The sequence below is a fragment of the Lissotriton helveticus genome, chromosome 2_2 (assembly GCF_964261635.1).
Source record: "Lissotriton helveticus chromosome 2_2, aLisHel1.1, whole genome shotgun sequence".
NCBI classification, from domain to species: domain Eukaryota; kingdom Metazoa; phylum Chordata; class Amphibia; order Caudata; family Salamandridae; genus Lissotriton; species Lissotriton helveticus.
In genome coordinates this window covers 374682167-374705595 of record NC_136060.1, presented here as the reverse complement: position 1 = coordinate 374705595, position 23429 = coordinate 374682167, and the positions used below count along the sequence as shown (strand labels likewise).

Here is a 23429-nt window from a genome sequence, read left to right as displayed (position 1 = left end):
AGGGATTCTCTACACTGCTTAAGGATCTTTAGTGGGCAGACGCCCAGCGGAGAGCCAGATTTGGTTTTATTAAGAAGGATCTCAAGATCCTGGCAAGAGAGAGGAGGAAAGGATTCCAGACCCTTGAGCTGAGATAATTCAACAGAATCAGAGCCCAGAACAGCGGGCACCGGAGGCTCAGCAGTAGAGGATCTTTGTGACTCCAAAGCAAGATAAATGTCCGTTATTTTGGACTGAAAGAAGACGGCTATCTGGTTGCAAAGCTCCTGAGATGCAACAACAGGATCTGGGATCTGGAGAGAAGTAAGAGATTCGACAATCCTGAAGAGCTCTCTAGGAGATGAGAGTGAGGATGTGAGGACCGTAAAGTATTCTTGCTTGGTCTTAATCACTTCCAACTTGTATATTTTTAACAGGATCTTGTGGGCTTCTCTATCCTTTTGGTCCCAGCTGGTGTGCCATAGGCGCTCCTGTCTCCTTACCTCTTGTCTAAGGAGTCTGAGTTGTTCTGAGAACCAGGGAGCTGAGGGTCTTTTCCTGGCTGAATAGCAAGACCTAGCCGGAGCCAGTTCATCTAGGGCCTCCAAGATGGTTTTTTCATAATGCAAGACCGCTAAGGGAACGTCCATCCCCTGAGTAGTGGACAGACTAGTCGTCCACGAATGGAAGGAGTTTTCCCTGATATTTTTATAGTTCCTTCGTGCTTCCGTAGTACTCGGGACCTTTCTAATAATGTCCTGGGCCGGATAGGTCAGATTAAAAGGAACGGCCAAGTGGTCCGACCATGATAAAAAGAAAGGGTCGGTTACAGTCAGCCTCTGGTCGTTAGAAAAAATACCATCGAGCGTGTGCCCCGCTCGGTGGGTGGGTCCTTCCACCAGTTGGGTGAGTCCACAAGCAGACATAGCTTCCAGCAGGGAACTAGTGTCATGGGACTCCAACAGCTCTAAGTGAAAATTAAAATCACCCAAGATGGTGAGATTTTGGCGGCCAAAATAAGGTTCCAAAACCTGAAGCAGCTTCAGCCCAAAATCAATTCTGGGGCCAGGGGGACGATAGAGCAAGATCCCTGAAAATGCAGCTTTTGAAGGGAGGTTATTGCAGTAAGAGATACCCTTCAAAGCAGTCTCTTGGAGTTACAAAACCCTGATAAACAACATTCCTGACAGGCTGGTTAGAAGTAAATTTGAGGAAACCACCTGATCCTTAGAAGAAATAGATTGGGATGCAACATTGATGCACCTGAGAGGTCGCAATTAAGGTCCGTCTAATAAAATTCAAAGTCCTCTACAGGGTGTATTATGACCAAGCAAGACTCCACACAATGGGTAGGGCGAAGACACCCATTTGTCTGCGCGGCAAAACCAACCAAGGCACCTATATTCACACACTGTGGGAATGCCAGCAAGTACAAAGATACCCTTTGATCCCAAATATACTTTTCTGCGCTTCTCTACGGATGTAGATATTCCTAGATACCAGCTACTACTGTGCAATCTGGAGCTTATTCTGGGCAAACGAGACATCGCCAAACACTGGGGAAGGTAGCCCTGCACACTCTTGCGGAATGGTGGGCTAATATGGACTTAAATGGGGGAAGAGAAAACAACCTATAAGACTAGAAGGTGTCCCAAAAAATTCAAGAACATCTGGCAGCCGTGGTTAAAATATTATGGTTTGGAGGTGGAGGGCAGTGGACTTGATGTTATGCACCTCAACACGCAGGAACCATGAGTAATGGATGGACAACTTCACTACCCAAGTGGGCCACATCCAATGTATCGGGCAGGAAGGGGAAGGAACACTGGAGGACGAAATCACAAAATGTATTCTCTGTATGCATGACTGTAACAATTAATTGTAACAAAGTAATATTTGATATAAATAAGACTCATCTGTTGTGATTCCGGCTGATGGTTAAAAACTAAATAAAAATTGTTTAAAAAAAAAAAATCTATTTTGGTATAGTGTTTTTAATCCTCTTAAAATAGTATGTTAAGGGGTTAAATAAAATTGAATATCATAAGCATACGTTTGAAGGCGACTAGAATATTCTGTGGACTCATCCTTTGGTTTTATCTGCGGTACTAATATACTTTCATGTGACCCATAAAATTCCAATTTTAATATACACCCTTTTTGAATACTGAAAGTACGCTCCAATCTATATTTTGGGAATGCCCTTTAACTGCTTTTGCATCGTACAGCTTTCTTCAGCTCCTCAAAGGCTTTTCTTCATGTGTGTTGGCAGACATGATTTTAAAAACCTCCATTGCACACTAGGTTGTTTCCTATTTTTATGAATTTTAGGTGCATTTAATTTCCTCCCCTGATGGATGGGTATTCCTGATCATTCATTGCAGAGGAAGGGAGCATGGGTTTCAGGAATCACATTCATCAAAGCAGTTACTTGTGTGATTCAATTCACATCATAAACGTGTTGTACATTGGAAGTCTGTTAGTGAGCAGTTAGCCAATTTGGCTCTTGTAAGTTCACAAATCGGCTTTTGAACACATTTGCCTACCACACCTGATATGGGCATGTGATCCTAGATGTGCTAAATAGAGCCCAACGAGTGTACCAGAGAGAACATGTACAGGACGTGGGGCGGCTGATGGGCCATCTTGGGTTCTTTTGTGGCTTAGTATAAAGAGAGGAAGTATTTTCATAAGAAGGGGGTGTTGGAAATGGATGCTCTTTGTGAACAGGAAGATATAATAGAGCCTAAACTAAGGGACTGCACAATACTATGATGCTGCAGATTATGGTTAATTACTTGCAGTTCTTACTAATAAGCTGATAATTTGCAACATTTATCCTAAGTGAAGTTGAAAAACTTCTCATTCTTAATTCCTATTTCTCACAAACTTTGTGAAAAGCTATGCAGACCTCCATTGTGTTTATTTCCATCTTCCTCCCTTTGTTTTCCCCTTAACTCTGTTTTTTTGTGAGTAACTCTATCCAACCCGATATCCGCTTTTTGCAATTTACGATTCTGATGTTTGCCACGAGTTGTCAAAGACACTTCCTATCAGCTCACCAACTTCCCAGCATCTGCCCAACAGCTGAATTTTTCTACTTAAAATCCGAGTCATTTTTGGATTGTCTAATACATAATTCCAAAACTGTTAATCCATATACTGCAGTACAGCCTTATCATTTATTTACGGAGTTTTATATAACGCGAATTTGGCCCGAAGGTATCGGGTATCAGAGCGTTTTACACCAGCACCAGTTGGGTTACATGAAGACACATTCATTTTTGTTAGGCACGAGAAAATTAAGTGATTTGCCCAGAATCACAGGATGTTGCGCATCCTTACTGAGACTCGAACCCGGTTCTCCAGATTTGAGGTCGACCACCCTAGTCGTTAGGCCAACTCCTCTCCCCAATCATGGTGTCACTTACTCTGATATGCTGTACCCTTCCTGCTGGTTTTTATTACTTTAGTGTTGAGAGTCTAATTGTTAATATGTGCTCATCCCATATTAGGTTTCCCAGGTTTCGTCTATTTAACTTGGAATGAGAAATTCATGTTGTCATAATTTGAAACAAGTAAATTATTGTAATATAGGTGGCATAAATTGTTACTTACTGTATTTTTCCGATGAGCAATAGAAGGTAGCTTGGTCTAGTAATCACATCACACTCAAATTTCCTTTCCAGAGCAACATAGTTCTGCGAATGTGTCATGGCTCAACCTGCATTTGAATTACAAATTGAAATTTAGGATAAACTCAAAGGAAGATATACAAGATGCTAATTCTTGCGTACGTACCAGGGACAAAGTACTTATTTTTACCAATTCATAAGCTGTAAGATTGTTTAAGCCTACTTTCCTGTGGGCCATACAAATAAATTCATCCTTAAATTGGTCTATTTAAGTTCAATGACGACTCTGGAGGACTTTGGAAAGTCAATAAATTGGTAAGACCATACACGTCCTTGTAGGATTATTTTTCTCTTGGCACATCAGGGATGCTATTCAGTACCTGTTCTCGAAAATCTAAGATTCACAGTAGGATTGTCCTCTGTTTATCCACGAGGGATCATTCAAGGATTGGTTATTTGTTCAGGTTACTGTCCTTCAGAGAAAAAAAAAATTCTTGTTTTTAGTAGTTTGAAGTCCTGTATATCATCATGTATTTATCCCGTTTTATCCTTTGTGTGTCCAGGAAATACTTGTATGTATTCTTGAGCAATTAGTAACTCTTCTCTATAGTCTCAGAAAGTCATTCTATCCAATTCTGCAGTCATAAAAAATTTAGATGAATAAGTTTGCCTTCTTTTGCAGTTGTACCACAGCCTCTGGCTCTCTGTAGCCATTACCCAAAATTCCTCCGCTCAAAGGCTGTTTTCCTGCCCATTACTTTATCAGTCAGAGTTGTTGAATATTGGGCTTCTCTTATCCCAGTTCGTGGGACTGTTGCACACCTCCTTTGCCAGATTTGGTCAACAGTTCATTGTAAATGATTGAGTGATTGTCAAAAACAATTGGTGCAAATAACAGTTAAATCATCAATGTTAATCACAAGACAATTGATTGATCGATCTGTGTGTTGTGCCCTTTGCACCTGCCAGAAGTGTGGTGAAAAATGAATTTGTGAAATCATTTTCTCTCCTTGAAGCATGGCTTAAGGGTTAGATGTCTTGTAATGAAAGTGAGGAGACTACAAGTAATGTACCTTTCACAATAGATCCATGGTGGGATTTCATATTTTATATTTCTCAACAAGGATTAGGGTCATTTTAGGGAGTTCTGCTATGGAATCTACATATATGTATACATTTATGAGGCTGGTTCAATTTGTAAATAATGTGATATATATTTTCTGGTCTTTTGGACACCAGTGAGTAGATAGACTCAAGTACCATTAAAAATGTCATGTTCCACCCTTCCATGGATGATCCTACTCTGAATGTTTGTAAGTGTATTGTGAAGGCATTAATGGTGCATTTGACACAATGTATTCACTTTACAAATATTGGGATTCTGCGCCAGTGACAAGCCATCTTTTTACAAGGATATAATGTTTTGATTGATTTCACCTTGATTCTTAATGTTACTTCAGGCCTTGCTTTCTGAGCCTTATTTTTGTCAAGCTAAATTTAAATTCTACAATTGTACACGAATACCCACATTTTTAAGCAGATGTTTCTTTTTGGCCATGTGTCACTCTGTGTGGACAACCATTTGTAAAACACTTTTTTTGTTCTGTTTCACCGTCTTTTGCTTCCTTGTTACTAGTTTCGGAATCGTGATCTACTTTTATAAAGTGATTAGAACTAAGAAGCATTGCTTTTTCAGGTCAAAACATAAATATATTAAAACAGTTCTCTATTTTACTTACTTTACTCATGCTTTTTCTGCGCAGAATTGCAATCTATCCACCGTTTTATTCAACCTGGTTGTGGAGCATAGTTTTAGGTAAATCTGGTCGGTGGAATGCAAGTAATCATCTGCATTTTAATTTGTGATGTGACATAGGTGGTTATGACACCATGGAAATACTCAGTATTGAAACTGAAGCCGTTTGTCCAAAATCTGCCTTAGTTTACCATTCCCACGATCCGCTTACCCCATTCCCTTTTTATCTCATTATTTGCTGCTTATGAAAGTGCTCTGTCTCACAGTTTCGCACTCCTCTACAAAGGCTATTGAGATTGGGACTGGGTTTATGGATAAAACGATGAAACTTTGCAAGATACCGGACAATAAACTGGACAATAACTGTACCAGTATGTGAATCAGTTAGTTACTTTATTTATTGTCCTGGTGTAAATGAATGTCATTTAAACATTAGATTTGTGCATTTTTAGCAGGCAATTTCTTTTTAATTTCTTCATCAGGGAGAATTGGTGACGGCATCCAAAGCAATCATCGAAAAGGAATATCAGCCAAGAGTAATAATTAGCACAACAGGTCCCAACCCCTTCAACAAACTCACAGATCAAGAGCTAGATGAGTATCGAAAAGAAGTAGAACGCAAACAGAAGGATTCTGAAGGTATGTATGTTTTGTTTTCCTTGAATGTCTATAGGGTAACCCCATTGTTTGGTGTTCTAACAGTGTTATAATTTCTAATCATGCCATGCTCTCTAAAAGTATACATGTGTGGTCCTGACAAGTAGCAACTATAAATTACAGCTTCTAAGTGTAACAACACCTTCAGACAGCCATTACTATAAGGTGCTTTATAATTATAGACAGCAGTCGTATCCATTTCCAATGTTTTTAATAAAGAATCAAACTGTATTTTTCACTTAACAGTTCCTACCTGTGACCCAGAAATGTATTTATAGGTAGTTATGTATATTTGTAAAGGCTAGTAATACACATTCAGAACTACCATATTCCTGGTTTTCATAGCAAAATATAATTTTCACCCACCTAAAAATCTGTTTCAATCTACCTTTCTAAAAGTAGGGGCAAGGAGATTCCTACTTCCACATCACAAAATCTGCCTTTGCTTTTTACAGTTTCTTCCTACTTTGTTTTCATATTTGGCGCTGATACAGTTTCAGAATGTAGATTTGCCTTGTCATAGAATTCCGTTAACTGTGTTTTGTCCTAGAAACTGATTACATTTTCCAGATTACTTTCTGTAGCCTCCAGTAATGCAAATAGTTTACATTAAAATCCATTTGCACAAGTTGCCAGCTCAGCAACTTCATATCCCCTCCAAATGTTACTGTTAGAATTTGGGTACCTGGTTGAGTGGGTTTGAGCAGCAGCAGTCCCCTAATTAATTATCTGTGCTCACTCTCTGGAAGTTTAGCACCGAGCAGTCAGGCTCAACTTGAAAGCAATTTGTTAAGTTTTTGTGCAACACTTCAAATAGCAAAAACAGTGAAACCACCACAAAAAAGATCCCACACCAGTTTAGTAAAATAAAGAATATTTTAAGAAATAAAACAAGACCAAAATGAAATAAAATAGGTAGAACTTGAGATAATGATTTCTAAAAAAAAAAAGCGCTTAGGATCAATAATTGCTTACTTGGGATATCTGGTCACGCTGGACCGTGGATAAAGTCAAAAGTTCAGAGACAATGCGATGGAGCATGGGCCGGTTATAGGGATCAGGCTTGGCCTGCTGAACAAAAGTACCATAGTCCAGGATATTTCGAGGGTACTGTCTACAGCAGGGATGCGGGGTACAGATGAGGCGATGCGTTGGCTCTGAGGAGTGCAGCAGCGATGATGCGTCGGCTACGAAAAGTGCAGCAGGGATGGTCCGTCGGCTCCGATGAGCGTCAGGGCTGCGATGTGGAGTTCTCTGCAGCGGTGTCAAGACTGCTCTCGACGTGCATACGTCGACCTTGCGCTAGGAAGAAGCATTTCATAGTGGGGGTTCCAAAGGCGATGCGTCGACTCCAATCCACGCGGCTATGCGTCAGTTCGGATTCGTGCAATAGCAGCGATGCATCGGTGCTAACCACGCAGCGGTGGCAATGCGCCAACTCTGAACTCTGCAACAGCGATGATGCATTGGTTCTACTGGAGCAGCACCTTAGCCCCCTTTCCAAGGGTCCAGGACTGGGGTGGCGCCACTTGGTAGGGCAGGCTCACAGATGGCAGAGTCCTGGTGCAGAAGCAGGTAAGTTGGAAGTCTTTTATGTCCTTGAGACTTTAGATCATGAGGCCAGGCAACTAGCCCTTGGAGTCACTCTAGTTTAAAGGGTTGCAGGTCCTGTCCTTCTCACCCAGGCAAGGAGGGCAGCAGGTCGGCAAAGCAGGAGTCCAGTAGAGTGGCAGTCTTTTCAGCTGCACAGCAATCTTCTTGGCAGAGTATCTGTAGGTCCAGAAGTGTACTGATGCTATGTGTCTAAGGTTCAGTTGTTATACTCAATAGTGCCTTTGAAGTAGGGGAGACTGCAAAAAGATGCCTTTGAAGTGCACAGGTGCTTCATGCCCTGTCTCCAGACTCACTAAAAAGGGGGCATGCAGCCCTTTGTGTGAGTACAGGTCACAGCCTATTCAGGTGTAAGTGATGCTGAGTCCAGTTCCTCCTTACCACCCTATCAGGATAGCCCATCAGGTCGCACCTAAGCTCCCATTGTCTAGGGGGAATATACAAAGCCCAGTTGTCACCCACCCCAGACAAGTGATCAGAGACAGGCAGCAGGCACTAAATGGTTAAAGCAAGAAAATGCTTCTAAAAGTGGCATTTTTAGAATTGCAATTTAAAACCCACTCCACCATAAGTTATGATTTTAAATTGTGATTCCAGGAATACAAAAATTGGGGGTCTTCTTTCTTCCCAATTGGAGATTACACTTACAAAATGTAGTAAGGTAACGCCAATGTTATCTTAATGAAGAGATAGGCCTTGCAGTAGTGAAAAAGTAATGTAAGAGTTTCTCGCTACCAGGACATGTAAAACTTAAAAATATATGTCCTGCTTTTTAAGTACATTACAGCCTGCACTCTGGGCTGTTAAGGGCCTACCCTAGGGGTGTGACTTATATGTATTAAAAAGGAAAGTTTGGGTCTGGCAAGAGATTTAACCTGTCTGGTCGGCATGGCAGTTTAAAATTGCACCCACAGGCTCTGCAATGGCAGGCCTGGGACATTTTTAAAGGGATACTTAAGGGGGTGGCACAACCAGTGCTACCGGCCACTAGTGGCATTTAATATACAGGGAAAATCCAAAGGAAATGATGGACGGAGCGTTGACAATACAAGCACTCACCCCCAGTCAACTGATCTGGGTTTAATCCATCACCGTTCTTTAGCCCACTCTGCCACCCCAGTTCAGACATGGCCATATGCAAATCAGTCTGACCCTGTGCCTCATGGGAACAGTCCAGCCCGAATTGCCAAGCCATGCCTTCCCTGGACCGGAAACAAGTTACCAAGGACCGGTTTCTGGCATTGCAGCCGTCTTCAGCCCGGCTTGCTTGAATCCAGTGGCAAAGTGAGCAAGGGACTCAAGTCTGAGCATACCCTGCCAACTTCTGGCGAACAAAGGAAATGATGGACGGAGCGTTGACAATACAAGCACTCACCCCCAGTCAACTGATCTGGGTTTAATCCATCACCGTTCTTTAGCCCACTCTGCCACCCCAGTTCAGACATGGCCATATGAAATTTAATTTACAGGCCCTGGGCACATGTAGTGCGCTTTATTAGGGATTTATCATTCAATTAAATATGCTGTTTGTGAATAAGTCTGTGTTACCACGTTTTAGTGAAAGATCTCCAGCGCGCACTGGTCAGCAGTGGTAAATTTCACAGAATCCTAAGGACAGCAAAAACATTTTCAGGAAAAACAGGAAGTCTGAAGGCAAAAGGTCAGAGGAAACCATGGCAAGAATGCCAGGTCGAACAGTTACGTCATTTAGTCCTTATCAGTGTATGTTCACCATATTTGGCTTCTTGATGTTCGAAAAGAAAACAAGCTTACAAGCTGCTACTTGCGTTCAGTGGGTAAGCAGATTGAAAAAGCAAGGTTTCTACTGCATGATGGAAAAGCTACTAAAGAACAGGTAGATTGAATATATTAGGGGAAGCGAGTTCCAAAGCTAGAGACCCTGGATTGAGAACTTACAGCTGTTATAGTCCCTATTAAACATAGTACCAGAAGCAGGTAAAATTGACTTGTCTATTAGATTGTCACTACCAATTGTTTTCAGTAGACTGGTCTGAAATGATCACTTGTTGAAAAACAACTACATAAAAAACATGATTAAGAGAGCGAAAACAGCACTTATGATTTCTAGCAATGAATATTGTTACTTGAATCTCCCAATGGCATATACATAGTGCCTTTGTTTAAAAAGCGCAGTGATGTTGTTAAAAGAAATTTGCGTGTGTGTGGGCCAATGATGTATCTTATATTTGGCTAATAAGAGGGTGACAAGTGCTCTCCCTGGTCTGTGGTCATGGATCAATATAAGGGTACTCAATAACTTTCCTCATCTGTTAGCACGCTTTCTATTCCTGGTGCATGCCCAAATTACCATCACAGGGAGAGGAATTAAATCAAGTGGACTAATGACAACTGGATTGTGCTCTATGAGACATTGTAGGGTAAGATAGACCTCAGATACACAGACCTCAGAAAATAAAAGCTAAGGACCCCAGTGATGGTGTTTTGAGACAGTAATTCCTGTTAGGCAGATATTCTTTGGTCACCTGACTGGTCGCCATCAGAACTGTATTTGGCCCCAGCACCCAAACAAGTGGTAAAAAACCTGGGAGTCCGCCTGGACCAATCCCTTTCAATGACAGAACAAACCTCAGTTATTACAGGTTCTTGCTTTCATGTGCTGCATTTTCTGAGAAATCTTTCCTTTACTACCACTCTCCACAAAAAAAATGTGTCCCGGCGCCGGTCATCTGCCGTCTGGATTATGGCATTTCACTTTTGACCTCCATAAATGAGAAGCTGCTCTCTAAACCTCCGGTAGTTCAGAACATCGCTGCACGTCTTGTATGTAAACTCCCCCCATACACGGCAACTGCCCCTCTTCTTCAGTCCCTACACTGGCTACCGAGGAGAAATAGAATTATTTTCAATATCTGCTGTTTAACCGACAACAACCTCTATTGACAAGGGCCCACCTATTTAGCCTCTAAACTTTTGTTTTACACCCCTCCCAGACTTTTAAGATCTTGTGACAATGCCTGGCTTAAAGGCCCTAGGTTTAGAAAGGCCAGGTCAGGCTGCAGTTCATTCTCCTTCCTTGCCCCTCATCTTTGGCATAAACTGCCATTGCAGCTACGCACCTGTGAAAATAACTCATTTCAGAAAAGTGCTTAAGACCTACATATTTTAAGAGTGCCTTTTTTTGCCTAATGCCTGTCGTCTTGGTCCCACACCGAGATACCCCGTTGGGGATGATTCGGATGGGTAATAAATTAAAATAATATAACATGTGTAGAGAGAAAGAGTGCACTGAGGAATTCCTTAGGATTTTGAGACACAGAATTAGGAGAAGAGAGGTGCTTGTACAGGTGAAAAATATGATATCCAGAACCCAAAGCGGAGAAGGATTGCAGCCAGAAAGGAAAAGAGAGGAAAGAGGTGTAAATAGATACATTAGAAATGCCTGGGTGGATCAGAGGCAAAGACATGGTAAAAGATAATAAATAATATTTGAACAGTGGTTATATCAACATGAAAGAAGAAAGAATGGCAGATCAGGAAGCACAAAAATAGAAATAAATCAAGGCATGGGAAAGCACTAGTGAAATAAGATTGTGCGGAGGAAAGGGCAAATTTCATGACACTCAAATTAACATACATGCATGCCCATACAAGCAATCACATACCCCTCTCTAGAGCCTGCCATATAGCCTCTAAACACTTAATGCTGATGTTTGTGTACAAGTCCGAGAGCTGATCTGTAAGTAATATCTCTTAGGGAGTAATTGGATCACACATACTAACAGAAAGACTCATACTTGAATATTAATAAAATAACATACAATATGCAAACACGGACATGTTTTCCACTTTTCACATGCAAACTGTCATCCCCAAAATGTTTCATGCATGGGTTTTGGCCATAAGGGGGGTCAAAGATGTCTGTTTCTAAGACGCACACTGACTTCCAACAAATATGAAAAGGTTATCAGTGTTTGCGTCTTTTAGAAGGTGGACTTAGGTCTTTGCTTTCCCAAATATCCCAATGCTTCTGAAATTCTTAGCTGCCTCCTCATTTTCTAGCACCCATGGTATACTTATGTGCACTGCTCAGCACCCACAGGAACCAACAGAGAACTGAAGAAAAAACATTTCTGTGTATAGTCATAATCTAGTGAATAGTCCCGCCCATGTGCGTGGACCCCGGAGCAATCAAAAATAATCTCTTACGGTGTCGAAAAATGCAGAACTGCACAGACACTTAAGAGAGAATTAAAGACAGATAATGCAGCCTATATCCACAGGCTACACTGTCCAGTACTTCAACTAGAAATTCCACCAAAAATCCACAAACAGCAAAGCCTGTCCAGATTTCCCTTGCCTTTAACAGCAAAAACCCTCTGGAATGATAGAAAGACCTGGACAGACAAGACCCATAGGCTGCCATTATGTGGCTCAAAACAGGATACTGTGCCTTTAAGAGAACCTTCCAGAACTTCACAGTATCCCAGAATGCACTGCAGGTCCCTTTTACTTTCAGGTTTTTTTTCCGGCTCCTGCTAGCAGGACCCTGGAGCATTGTGCTCTCCCTTTTGGGATTTATTTTTGTGATTTCTCACTTTTTCAAGTGTTTTTTGGTACTTTGTTCAAAGTACTTTGGTTAATTCTTCTTTGGTGTGCTTTTGGGGCAGTCTTTTTGTCGAATATGCCTGCATTATTCGACAAATGCCCGGAGTGTTCCAGGAAGAAGGCCAAGACTGACCCACATGAAGTGTGTATCCTCTGCCTTCCCTCCTCTCATAACCCTGATGAGTGTGAGATCTGCCAGGGATTTACAACAAGGACCCTGAGAGACAGAAAGAAGATCAGGCTCCAAGTCATGGAGGAGAAAAGACTGCAAGCACGAGGTGGGTCTGGAGGGGCTTCATCTGCCCATGCTGAGGCCTCTGGGGGGCTCCCCAGAGGCAGGAAGTCCAGCAAGCGTCCCCATTCTCCGTCGGCATCGATTGCACCAACTACGGCGTCGAGAGGGATGACTACAGTCTGTTCCCCATCTCCCCAGGGCTCTGGATCGAAGCGGCTTCGACGTCGAGGGATCTGAACAGACCGCCGTCGACATCACCGGTGACGGTTTCGTCGCCGTCGTCGAGGACTCGACGTCGCCGGGTGGCCCGTCGGCGCTCGCCGTCGTGGCGACACCGCCGTTCGCCGTCGGCGAAAAGGAGAAGATCGTCGTCAAGGGGATCCTCGGCATCGAGGGGGCGATCGCCGTCGAGGCGCAAGAGATCGCCGTCGAGGCACAAGATATCGCCGTCGAGGAAGAGATCGCCGTCGAGGCACAGGAAGCCGTCAAGGCGAAGATGATCGACGTCGAGGCGGTACCGTTCGCCATCGAGGGACAGGCGTTCGCCGTCGAGGAAGCGCAGTCGACATCGAGGGGCCGACGCTCGCCGTCGGGTCACCGTTCTTCGACGCAGGAACGGCGCAGAAGGATTTTGGGCGCCAGGAGTCAGTCTGACAGGCGTCCAGTGCCTAGGAGAGACTCTCCCACTTCCCAGCCTGATAAGGAGGGCGGGTCACCGGGCTCGGTTTACTCCCTTGTGTATACCCCTCCTAAGCTAGGGACAGTGACGCCTCCTCCGCCGCCTCCTTTGCCGAGAGGGCTTCCTCCGCGGGTCCCTACCCCACCGCCTCTTCCACCTCGGCCTCAACGCCAGCCTCAGCCTCAACCTCAGCTGCCGGTTGACAAGCCTCCACCGCTTCCTCCGAGGTCGGTATCCCTGCCCAGGAACCCGACTCCTCCGAAGGGGACCCCTCGGAAGAGGGGACCACCCAAGCCACAGTTTCCTGTCCCGGTGGAACCGGCGGGGCGACCGAAGCCACGGAAGTCGCGATCCCGCTCCGGACGGAGAGGGAGGTCGCGCAGTCGTCACAGATCCTCGACGAGGTCCAGACGGCGCCACAGGAGGCGCGGATCACGGTCCCGCACGGGCTCTTCCAGGACGAGGTCCTACCCTCCGACCTTGTCAGACTCCCCGGGGACTAGGGTGTCTCCCGTGGATGACATCAGCACATTCCAGGATGTTCTCCTGAGGGGTGCGGCGAAATTAGGAATCACGGTGACGGCTCCCACACCTACGACGTCCGTGATCTTTGAGACACTTCACAAGAAACAATTGTCTCGCCCTCTGCTGCCGCTCGTGCCAGGCTTGGTAGAGCCAGCGGAGGAGCTGTTCCTTACGCCTGCAGTAACGAGAGCTGCTCCATCCCGTCTGCTGAAGAAATATAGGGCTCCGGATTCCAACCCGGCTTTTCTAAGATCTGACCCGGTTCCGGACTCCGTTATAGTGACGGCAGCCAGAAAACAACATTCTACCTCTCCGTCTTCTACCGTGCCTCCGGATAAGGAGAGCCGATGGATCGACTCTAATGGCAGGAAGGCTTGTGGGACAGCAGCTACGGCCATGAAGGACCGCTAGCGATACTGCTCTGCTCGGACGGTACGATCGTTCCCTGTGGGAATCTCTCCAGCAGTTCACGGAACTCCTGCCACGAGACAAGAGGGAGGATTTCCTAGAGATCCTGAAGGAAGGGATGCTGGTTTCGAACCAGGTTGTCAGCGCGGCTGCGGATGGTTCCCTGTTGGCGGCCCATGGTTACTGTCATGGGATCAACCAGCGACGACATGCTTGGCTCAGGCTCACATCACTCAAGCCGGAGGCCCAGCAGCGAGTGGCTAATCTGCCCTTCTCGGGGGAGACCCTGTTCGGAAAACATGCGGATGATGAGATGGCCCGCATGAAGGCGGAGTCAGAGACTTTGACGGCTGTGGGCTTGGAGAAGCCCAAAGAAAAGAAAGCCTACCGCCCGTTCCAGAGACGGTTCGGGGCGCAGGGCCGAGGGCGAGGACAGGCTTCGGAACAGCAGCAGCAACAACAGCAGCAGTTCCGGAGGCCCTTCCAGAAACGCCAGAAGGGTAGAGGAGGTCAGCAGTCCTCTACAGCGAACAAGGGCGCGGCAGGGTCTCGACCCTGAGCTGTTACTTCCCCTTCATCCGTTACCCGCTCCGGTGGGGGTAAGCGTTAAATTTTTTCTGGCAGAGTGGAGAAAAATTACTCAGGACAAGTAGGTGCTGAATATTGTTTGCAATGGATACAGTCTTCGGTTCACCGGTCCGCCTCCATCTATCCCTCCAGTCAGCTCGCAGTTTCAGCTACGCGAGCTCCAGGCGGAGGCCGATATCCTGTTGAGGAAGAAGGCGATAGAAGACGTACCTCTGTCTCAAAGAGGAAGAGGTCTGTACTCCCGGTTCTTTCTGGTCCGCAAGAAGGACAAGAACGAGTGCAGGCCCATTCTGGATTTGCGACAAGCAAACAAGTGGATTCGCAGAGAGAAGTTTCGCATGCTGTCGTTGCATCAGATTTATCCTCAGCTGCAACAGGGAGACTGACTGTGTGCCATAGATCTTCAGGATGCATACTTCCATGTGCCCATTGCACACAAACACAGGAAGTTCCTGCGATTCCAAGTCGGCGCCAATCATTATCAGTACACAGTACTGCCATTCGGATTGAAGTCTGCGCCCAGGACATTCTCGAAGTGCATGGCAGTGGTAGCCGCACACCTAAGGAAGAACAAGGTGTTTGTCTACCCGTACCTGGACGATTGGTTGATCAAGGCCTCCTCCTTCTCGGGAGCTCAAGCGCACTTCCGGAAGACGTGCGTTCTCTTGAACAAGCTGGGGTTGCACATCAACATGTCCAGGTCTGTCCCGACTCCGGTCCAGTGCATACAGTACTTGGGAGCCTCCATCAATACGCTGTCAGCAAGCGTGTCTCCTTCGGAGGAGAGACGGTTATCACTCCTTCGGAAGGCTCAGGCTCTTATGACCGCTCCATCAACAACAGTGAGGACGGTGTCTTCTCTACTGGGGTCGATGGCCTCTTGTATCTTCCTCACGCCACACGCACGGCTGCACATGAGACCATTGCAGGAGTGCTTGGAGGATCAGTGGGATCAGAGGAAAGGATCTTGGGACGACAAGATACGACTGTCTCTGCATGCTCTTCAGTCTCTGAAGTAGTGGTGTTCAGCGGAGAATCTCCTGAGAGGGGTTCCCTTCCACAAGGACATTCCCGCGCAGACTATTGTGACGGATGCGTCTCTCCACGGCTGGGGGGCGCACTCCGGAGACCTACAGATTCAAGGGACGTGGTCCCAGATGGAGTCCACGTACCACATCAATTTCCTGGAACTCAGAGCTGTTCACTTGGCACTGAAGGCCTTTTTTCGGTCCTTCCGGACCAACTCTTTGCTTGTTCAGACAGACAATACGACAACGATGTATTATCTCAACAAGCAGGGGGGGTCGAGATCGCGCACTCTGTCGCAGGAGGCGCAGGCGATCTGGCACTGGCTTCTGGCCAGAGGATTGACGATAACGGCCACCCATCTACCAGGTGTGCAGAATGTTCAGGCAGACGCACTGAGCAGACTGATCCAGGAAAACCACGAATGGGTCATAAACGACGAAGTACTAGGAGAAGTCTTCGCAAGGTGGGGGACTCCAGACGTAGATCTGTTCGCCACCGCCGAAAACAGCAAATGCCGAGACTTCGCCTCCAGGTACTACCAACCAGGGACGCTGGGAATGCACTATGGATCGACTGGTCGAACAGCTTTCTGTACGCTTTTCCACCCATTCCCCTGATTCCGACGGTGCTCATCAAACTGTCCCAGTCCAAGGCACGGATTATCCTGATTGCCCCGGAATGGCCCAGACAGTGGTGGTTCACGGACCTGCTTCACCGGTCGCTCCTTCCTCACATTAGGCTGCCGTGCAGGCCGGACCTTCTCACGAAGTACGGGGGGCAGATGTTGCACCCCAAACTCTCGTCTTTGAGTTTGGCGGCATGGCTCCTGAGATAGTGCAATATGGCCATCTGAATCTACCAGAAGATTGCATGGACATACTGAAGGAGGCTAAGCGACCTTCCACTAGGACTTCTTATGCTTACAAGTGGAAGAGGTTTTGCATCTGGTGCAAGTCTAAGAACTATGACCCGACGACATGCAAGGAAGATGTCATCCTTCCATATCTTCTACATCTGGCGCAGTCTGGCCTTAATGTCCATTCCATTAAGGTTCATCTGGCTGCTTTGACTGCCTACAGGAAATGCCCTTCACAGACTTCCTTTTTTCAGATCCCTGTGATCAAAGACTTTTTGGAAGGCTTGAAGAAAGTGTTCCCTCCTGTCCGGCTTCCTTCGCCTTCATGGGAATTGAATGTGGTGCTGTCCAGATTGATGAAGGAGCCTTTTGAACCTATTCATAAGGCTTCGTTGTAGCACCTATCCTGGAAGGCGGCGTTCCTTGTGGCCATTACATCGGCCTGCAGGGTGAGTGAAATTCAGGCGTTGTGTTGCCAAGAACCTTATACTGTATTTCATGCTGCTAAGGTTGTTATGCGTACTCACCCTAAGTTTCTTCCTAAAGTTATATCTGACTTTCATGTTAACCAGACCATAACTTTGCCTACTTTTTTCAGAATCCTTCCTCCTCCAGCGAAAGGTCCCTGCTTTCCCTGGATGTTAGGAGGGTGTTGAAATTTTATTTGGATAAAACCAAGGATATTTGTAGGTCAGACCAATTGTTTATCAATTATGGATGAGTCAGGACAGGTCTTGCTACCTCTAAACAGTCCATTTCTAGGTGGATTGTGTCCTGTATACAGTTGTGTTACCAAAAAGCTGGTAAGACCTTAGGGGGTAAACCTAAGGCTCATTCCACCAGGGGAAAAGCTGCCACGACTGCTTTGCTCCGTAATGTTCCGATTGCAGAAATCTGCAAGGCGGCCACTTGGAAGTCGGTCCATACCTTTGCTAAGCATTACTGCCTGGACACTGATGCCAGGGCAGACGCTCAGGTTGGGCAGGCTTCGCTGCGAAATCTGTTCGCACAATAGTGGTGTTATTTTCTCTTTCTCCACCGCCGCTTTGGTGTGGGGATGGGCTTGCCATTCTATTCACTAGATTATGACTATACACAGAGATCCCCTACTACAGAAGGAGTAGTTTCTGTCCTGTAACTCCAGTTCTGTAGTAGGGGTATCTGTGTTATAGTCATAAGCGCCCGCCCTCCTCCCCGGTGGAGAGGGATATTCATGTAAGGAATGCTACAGGTCTGGCGTGTTATGCCTTCAAAAAGAACTGAAAGTAAAAGTGACCTGCAGTGCATTCTGGGATACTGTGAAGTTCTGGAAGGTTCTCTTAAAGGCACAGTATCCTGTTTTGAGCCACATAATGGCAGCCTATGGGGTTTGTCTGTCCAGGTCTTTCTCTCTATCATTCCAGAGGATTTTTGCTGTTAAAGCAAGGGAAATCTGGACAGGCTTTGCTGTTTGTGGATGTTTGTTGGAATTTCTAGTTGAAGTACTGGACAGTGTAGCCTGTGGATATAGGCTGCATTATCTGTCTTTAATTCTCTCTTAAGTGTCTGTGCAGTTCTGCATTTTTCGACACCTTAAGAGATTATGTTTGATTGCTCCGGGGTCCACGCACATGGGCGGGACTATTCACTAGATTATGACTATAACAGAGATACCCCTACTACAGAACTGGAGTTACAGGACAGAAACTACTCCTTACTGATGACTTACTGGCTCATCGGTAAGGCGTGTCCAGCAGCTAGAATTGTGACCTTGTGTTTCTACCATTTTAGTTATTAAATTGTTTTGCCATTATTTTTGTCCAGTGTTTAAATCCCAGGAAGTGTTTGTCTCTTGTTCTGATACAACGGTGTCAAAGACTGTGATATTACAATTTTCAGAACTTAAGTGGAGTCACTGAGATCAAAAATCAACTGCTGCGCAGTCACTAGTGACACTTGCGTAGTCACCGCTCTTAATGCTGTACTTTTGGTGAGATGTTAGAGTTTAAAAAAAAATAAGTTGAAAACTTAGAATTTTTTTTTTTTTGTTTGTTTTGTAGATTCACAGTATTTTCTGTATTTTGCTGCATTTGGCTAAATATGCCTAGTTCTGATTATCAGACCACAATGATACTGATGAGTTCCCTGGATTACTCTTAGCTTGGATGTCCTAATCATCTACTTTTGTCCAACAAGCAGTAGATTGAGGTCCTTGAGCATTGCAGTCTGGGATTCCATGTTTTCCTCCCCAGTTCAGCATATTTATTTGGTTGTTTGGTAAAACACTGAAGGAAGTGTGTACAGATGTCTGTATCACAAAATGACAAAGTATAGCTTAGACGTGTGTAATACACAGTGGGTCATCTGAGTCTAGCAGGATGATGGGAAACAGTAGCCCTGCAGCTAATGAATGCAAAACCAACAAGACTAGATTCAGACAAGTGATTGTGTGGAATTTTTAGACATTTTCTGACTCTGGGGTAGTTTGGTTCAACTCTGACTTGAGGGGCTAGGATATTACACAGTTTAGGGCCCAGTACACCCAAAGACATGGCTACTGTGTTTCAGCCACTTGAATAGATATTTGAAAATTACAAGTTGACACACTTAACATCAGCTTTTTGGAGGCAGGTGGGCAGAAGCAGTTGAATTATAGTGTTAAGTGTTTCCATGTGTTTGGCTTTCGATCTAGTTGATGAAGCAAGATCTACGCTATGAGGTAAGTCGAAGGAGAGAGAAGTGAAGGTGTGGTGTTCACCAAGTGCTCAGATTTCAGGTTTTTTCACCTGTAAGACACGAGAAACATTCACTCATCCAATGTTTGAGCGTGGTCCAAACAGTTGTGGATGTTGGGCAGACAGACTTTTTTTTTAGACAGATGTAACTGTGAGTCCTTGTGAACTGTAGTATTGTAAACTACCAAGAGGTCAAGGAGAAGCAGATCAGTTGTCTGGCTCTCGAGTGATAAGATGAGGTGAGTTCTTCTTTGATGACTGCCAGTTTAATTTTTTCAGTTCCTTTTGTAGATCTGACACCTGATTGAAGGTTGTGTGCACTGCCAACATGGGTTCCACATATCCTAGTAGAGGACCTGTATTACTCGGCTGTTTCTACTCACTTCTGACAAGCTGGAACATGTACCACTTACAGCCACCTGCACTGTCTGTTTAAAGTTGAAATAGGGTGTATTTAATTTCATTTAGCTTTGCCTTTGAGCAGAAACATCAAATCCAGATTGATTAACTGATAAACTATTACAGCGGAAGGGGAATGTGACTTGCTGGCTATTTTGTAGAGGAAGTGAATCCTCAGACTTCAAGTTCGTTTTAATTAACAGTTTTGTCAAAGGGTTTTTAGTGCTCATCTCTAAAGTCACATGATTACTTAGAACAGCCACTTCATAGGATTGCTTTAGGCTGCCTTCCTTTCATTGGGACTGAACAGACCTGCCCTTAATAGAATGCCATGAGTGGATACAATCACAAGTGCTTTCAACTACCAGTGCTAAAGAAATGGAGCCAAGAATAGAGCTTTGACCGACCTGTTGATCAATAAAACTATGAAAAGAGAGGTCGAAGCACAGCAGCCTGTGAGACCCCAGCCGCCATATGCCTGCAATGTGTTCAAGCATGTGCCCCTTTGGGCAGGAGTCGGAACTTTTAGTCATGAATGTGACTTGATTTAACTTTAATAGGACATGACAAGCATCACAGTTCCATGTTCTGCGAGCAACTCAATCATAAGTGTGAAACACAGTGACATAGCTATATTTGCTTTTCAAGGCTGAACTAAAAGGCATCTTTTTGTTCGGGGTCTTCTGTTAACATATGCATTCATATATAGTTTTTTCTGGTCATCTCCTGCTTTAGTCGTATATTTTATTTAGGGACCTTGTACCAGTGTAGCCTTCTGAGTGTTCCTTTAATAAAGGACCCCAACCAGTAACCTGCTTTTCTGATGAAGTGACTTTGCCAATTATGCTGCAGAAGTTCACCGAATTGGAAATTTTTTGGCGTCTTAATCAGTATGTTGAATAAGGAATTAGCAAGTTTCTCGGTCACTGAACTGGGTTTGTATCATATAATTTGAACAGCCTTTTTGATGTCGGCGGCAAAGTTCTTTGTTTTCAGTACCGTCTTTCTACTTCCTTATTTCACTATATCTGCTAACATCTTGTACACTCTTCAGCAAGGAGTTGACAGTGAATTTGCACACACCAGAAAAAAATATATTCCTGTGTGATATTATCCATCAACTATATACTGGCTTTTTGGTAATCCCGTTCAGTTTGCCTTTCGAAACTCAACAGCATCCGACTGTGTCATACACCAATCTAATGCATTTTACTGATTTTGAAGGATTTGTGTTCACATTGAAACACATTGGCACAATTTATCTTGTTTACATGTAGGTGAATGCCAATGCTGATTTTCAGGTGAGAGCAAATACAGTAAAATTAAATGCTTTGCCAGTAGAATATTTTTAAATATCTAAAATACGCATAGTTGTTGCAAAGAAACTTTAGGGGAATAGCACATGTTTAACACTTGTACCTACCAAAACATGCTTATTGTTAGAGATCATAAAAGAGACCACTTTGTTTCCATTATGCAATGGGTAAATAAAATATTGTTATTTACTTTATATCTCGGTTAAATCAATTAATTTTCATTAGTACACTGGTAAATAAGGCAGCGTAATACTTGATATCCTGAAATTACTATATACTACATTCAGATGAAATTTTGGTGCCATTGCATATAGCTTTATGTTTCTGTAACATTACTACATTCTGTATAGACGAGTTGCCAAAGCATGGAGAAACATTTGTGTTGGGGAAGACTCTGGATGAAGTCACGAAAGTCACGAGCAGTTTACCTGAAAGTAAGTCCTCCAAACTTCAAGATGTCCTTGATACATTGGAAGAACAGACCGACTTGCTTGCTACACAAGGAAGGTCACAGAAAGACCTAATAGCAGAAGTGGAGGATCAAGAGTACCCCCAGCAGTCGATGGGGTCAACTTTTCGCAAGAATATTAATCAGACCAGTGAAGATGTATCCTGCCAAGCTGTGCAGTTGGATAGCAGTCAAGACGATTACCTTGAAGATGAGAAGTCACAACATAAGGATTTTCATACGGCGGTCATCAAAGCACTTAGATCCAACTCCGACCTTTTCACTGAGTCTTCAGGTATTAATGTGTCTGGCAGCACTCTGGTTTCAGTAATTGGATCACTCCTCTTTCCTTAATCTATATTACCTTTCAAATCTCCAGACGCTCCAGCTGTGCTCACCTCCTATCCAAAAGGTGCTCGCTCTATACCATGATTGGTGACATTTTATTCGAGTGGCATCTGGTTTGGTTTTCTTTTTTGTGACACTGGAGAGTTGATTTCTTACTTTCTCGATCCCGGTTTAAGTCCAGTGTGACTCACTAATGGTAATCCAAAAGAAAATTACTAACTTTCTTTCGTGATCTTATTAACAAATACAATCAACAAAAAATTAAATTAAATTGTTGTTTGCTTCACCAAAGGATGAGTTATGAATGTCCTTATAAATGACTTCACATGATTGACCAACATTTACCTCGATTATCATTAAGAGAATAATATAAAGCAAGTACAGTTTTGTTTGCTAGTGGAAGTAATTCTGTTACTTGTTCTACTGTTTCCTTACACCTGACAAGATTGAACAGGGAAGTTACAAATATTTTACTATTGTATTGTGTTTACATATCGCTTACTACCCCAATGAAGCGTTGAATGGCTTTTCGGTGAGTAGCACTCCATAGCTATGACAAGTAGACATTCAGTCTGCACTGCTGCAGCATGGTGTACCCCTACTACATTCCCCCACAGTTACATCCCCTTCACTACGTAGTGTGAGATAGCATTGTGAAACATAGTAACATTGTGAAGGCTAATAGTTTCTTAACTAAAATAGAGTAAGGTTAACTAGCGTTTTTAAAAAGAATGGAGGTAGGGAAGACCAATCCCCAAGATCAGGTAGTACCCCACGATGTAGTGAAGGCGAGGAAGGGATCAGGCAGTGTGGTGATTCCTGATTACTTATGGTACAAGCGAAAGTGGCATGTTAATACAACCCAACTGGGCCTAGTCGCATGTTTTATATTTGTCCTCAGTGATTAAGTACACGTTTTGCAATTATTTCATGAAGAATGCTGGTGGTGATTTAAGTTATAGTTATTCCCAAATAGCACTACGTGTCTCGATTGACATGATCTGGAAAACATGCATTTCCTATAATCGTCAATGCCAAAGACTACTAAGAAGTTTGTTAAAATGTGTAACCGCAATCCAAAGACTTTCAGTGCCCTATACTTACGATGGTACTGAAGCAAATAAGTTGTATTAATTAGCACAAATAAATATCTGAGTTTTATGAACTGATCAATTATGTTTCTTGCTGTGGGAGCGTTGTCAGCACAACCACTGCAGTCATTGGGTGTAAATGTTCTACACAGGTCTTTTATACCTAGTTACAAATGGGCGCCAAAGATTTGTCCTGCTAACTATTGCTCATACGCGTTGAGGTTTTAGCTCCACCTTGCAGTAACCAAATAGACGTAGTCCGATTTCTTTGTGCGTCATGCATCGAAATAGGTTATATTTTCTGTCCTTTAGCTTGAGTATTTAACTTGTTTTAGTGTCCTCAGGGCTGTTAGCTTGATTATTTGACATGTACACCTTTAAAAACCTGAATATGCTTTTAGATGTTGGTTTTCCTTCTTGAAGAAAGGGGCAGAAGATTGTTTGATTCTTAGAATCGAACCGCTGTTGGCTTATTTATGAGGAGAGACATTTTGCAGTATTAGGTCTTCTGAATGGGTTGATACTTCCTCGAGTCTAGTTAACCCCTAAAACGAGGAAAGTAAAATGG

General features: G+C 44.1%; 1 protein-coding gene across 12 annotated transcripts in view; it reads left to right on the top strand.

Annotated features, from left to right (window-relative positions):
- ADD1 (adducin 1) overlaps nt 1-23429 on the top strand; it is a 634474-nt gene that overhangs the window by 597527 nt on the left and 13518 nt on the right. For 7 of the 12 annotated variants that reach the window (XM_078678553.1, XM_078678557.1, XM_078678563.1 and 4 more), the window contains 2 exons: nt 5853-6009; nt 21325-21717. In XM_078678553.1, coding sequence (XP_078534679.1) covers nt 5853-6009; nt 21325-21717 — 550 coding nt within the window. The remainder of the gene's footprint in view (nt 1-5852; nt 6010-21324; nt 21718-23429) is intronic. The other 5 variants (XM_078678558.1, XM_078678561.1, XM_078678556.1 and 2 more) reach the window with 1 other exon arrangement.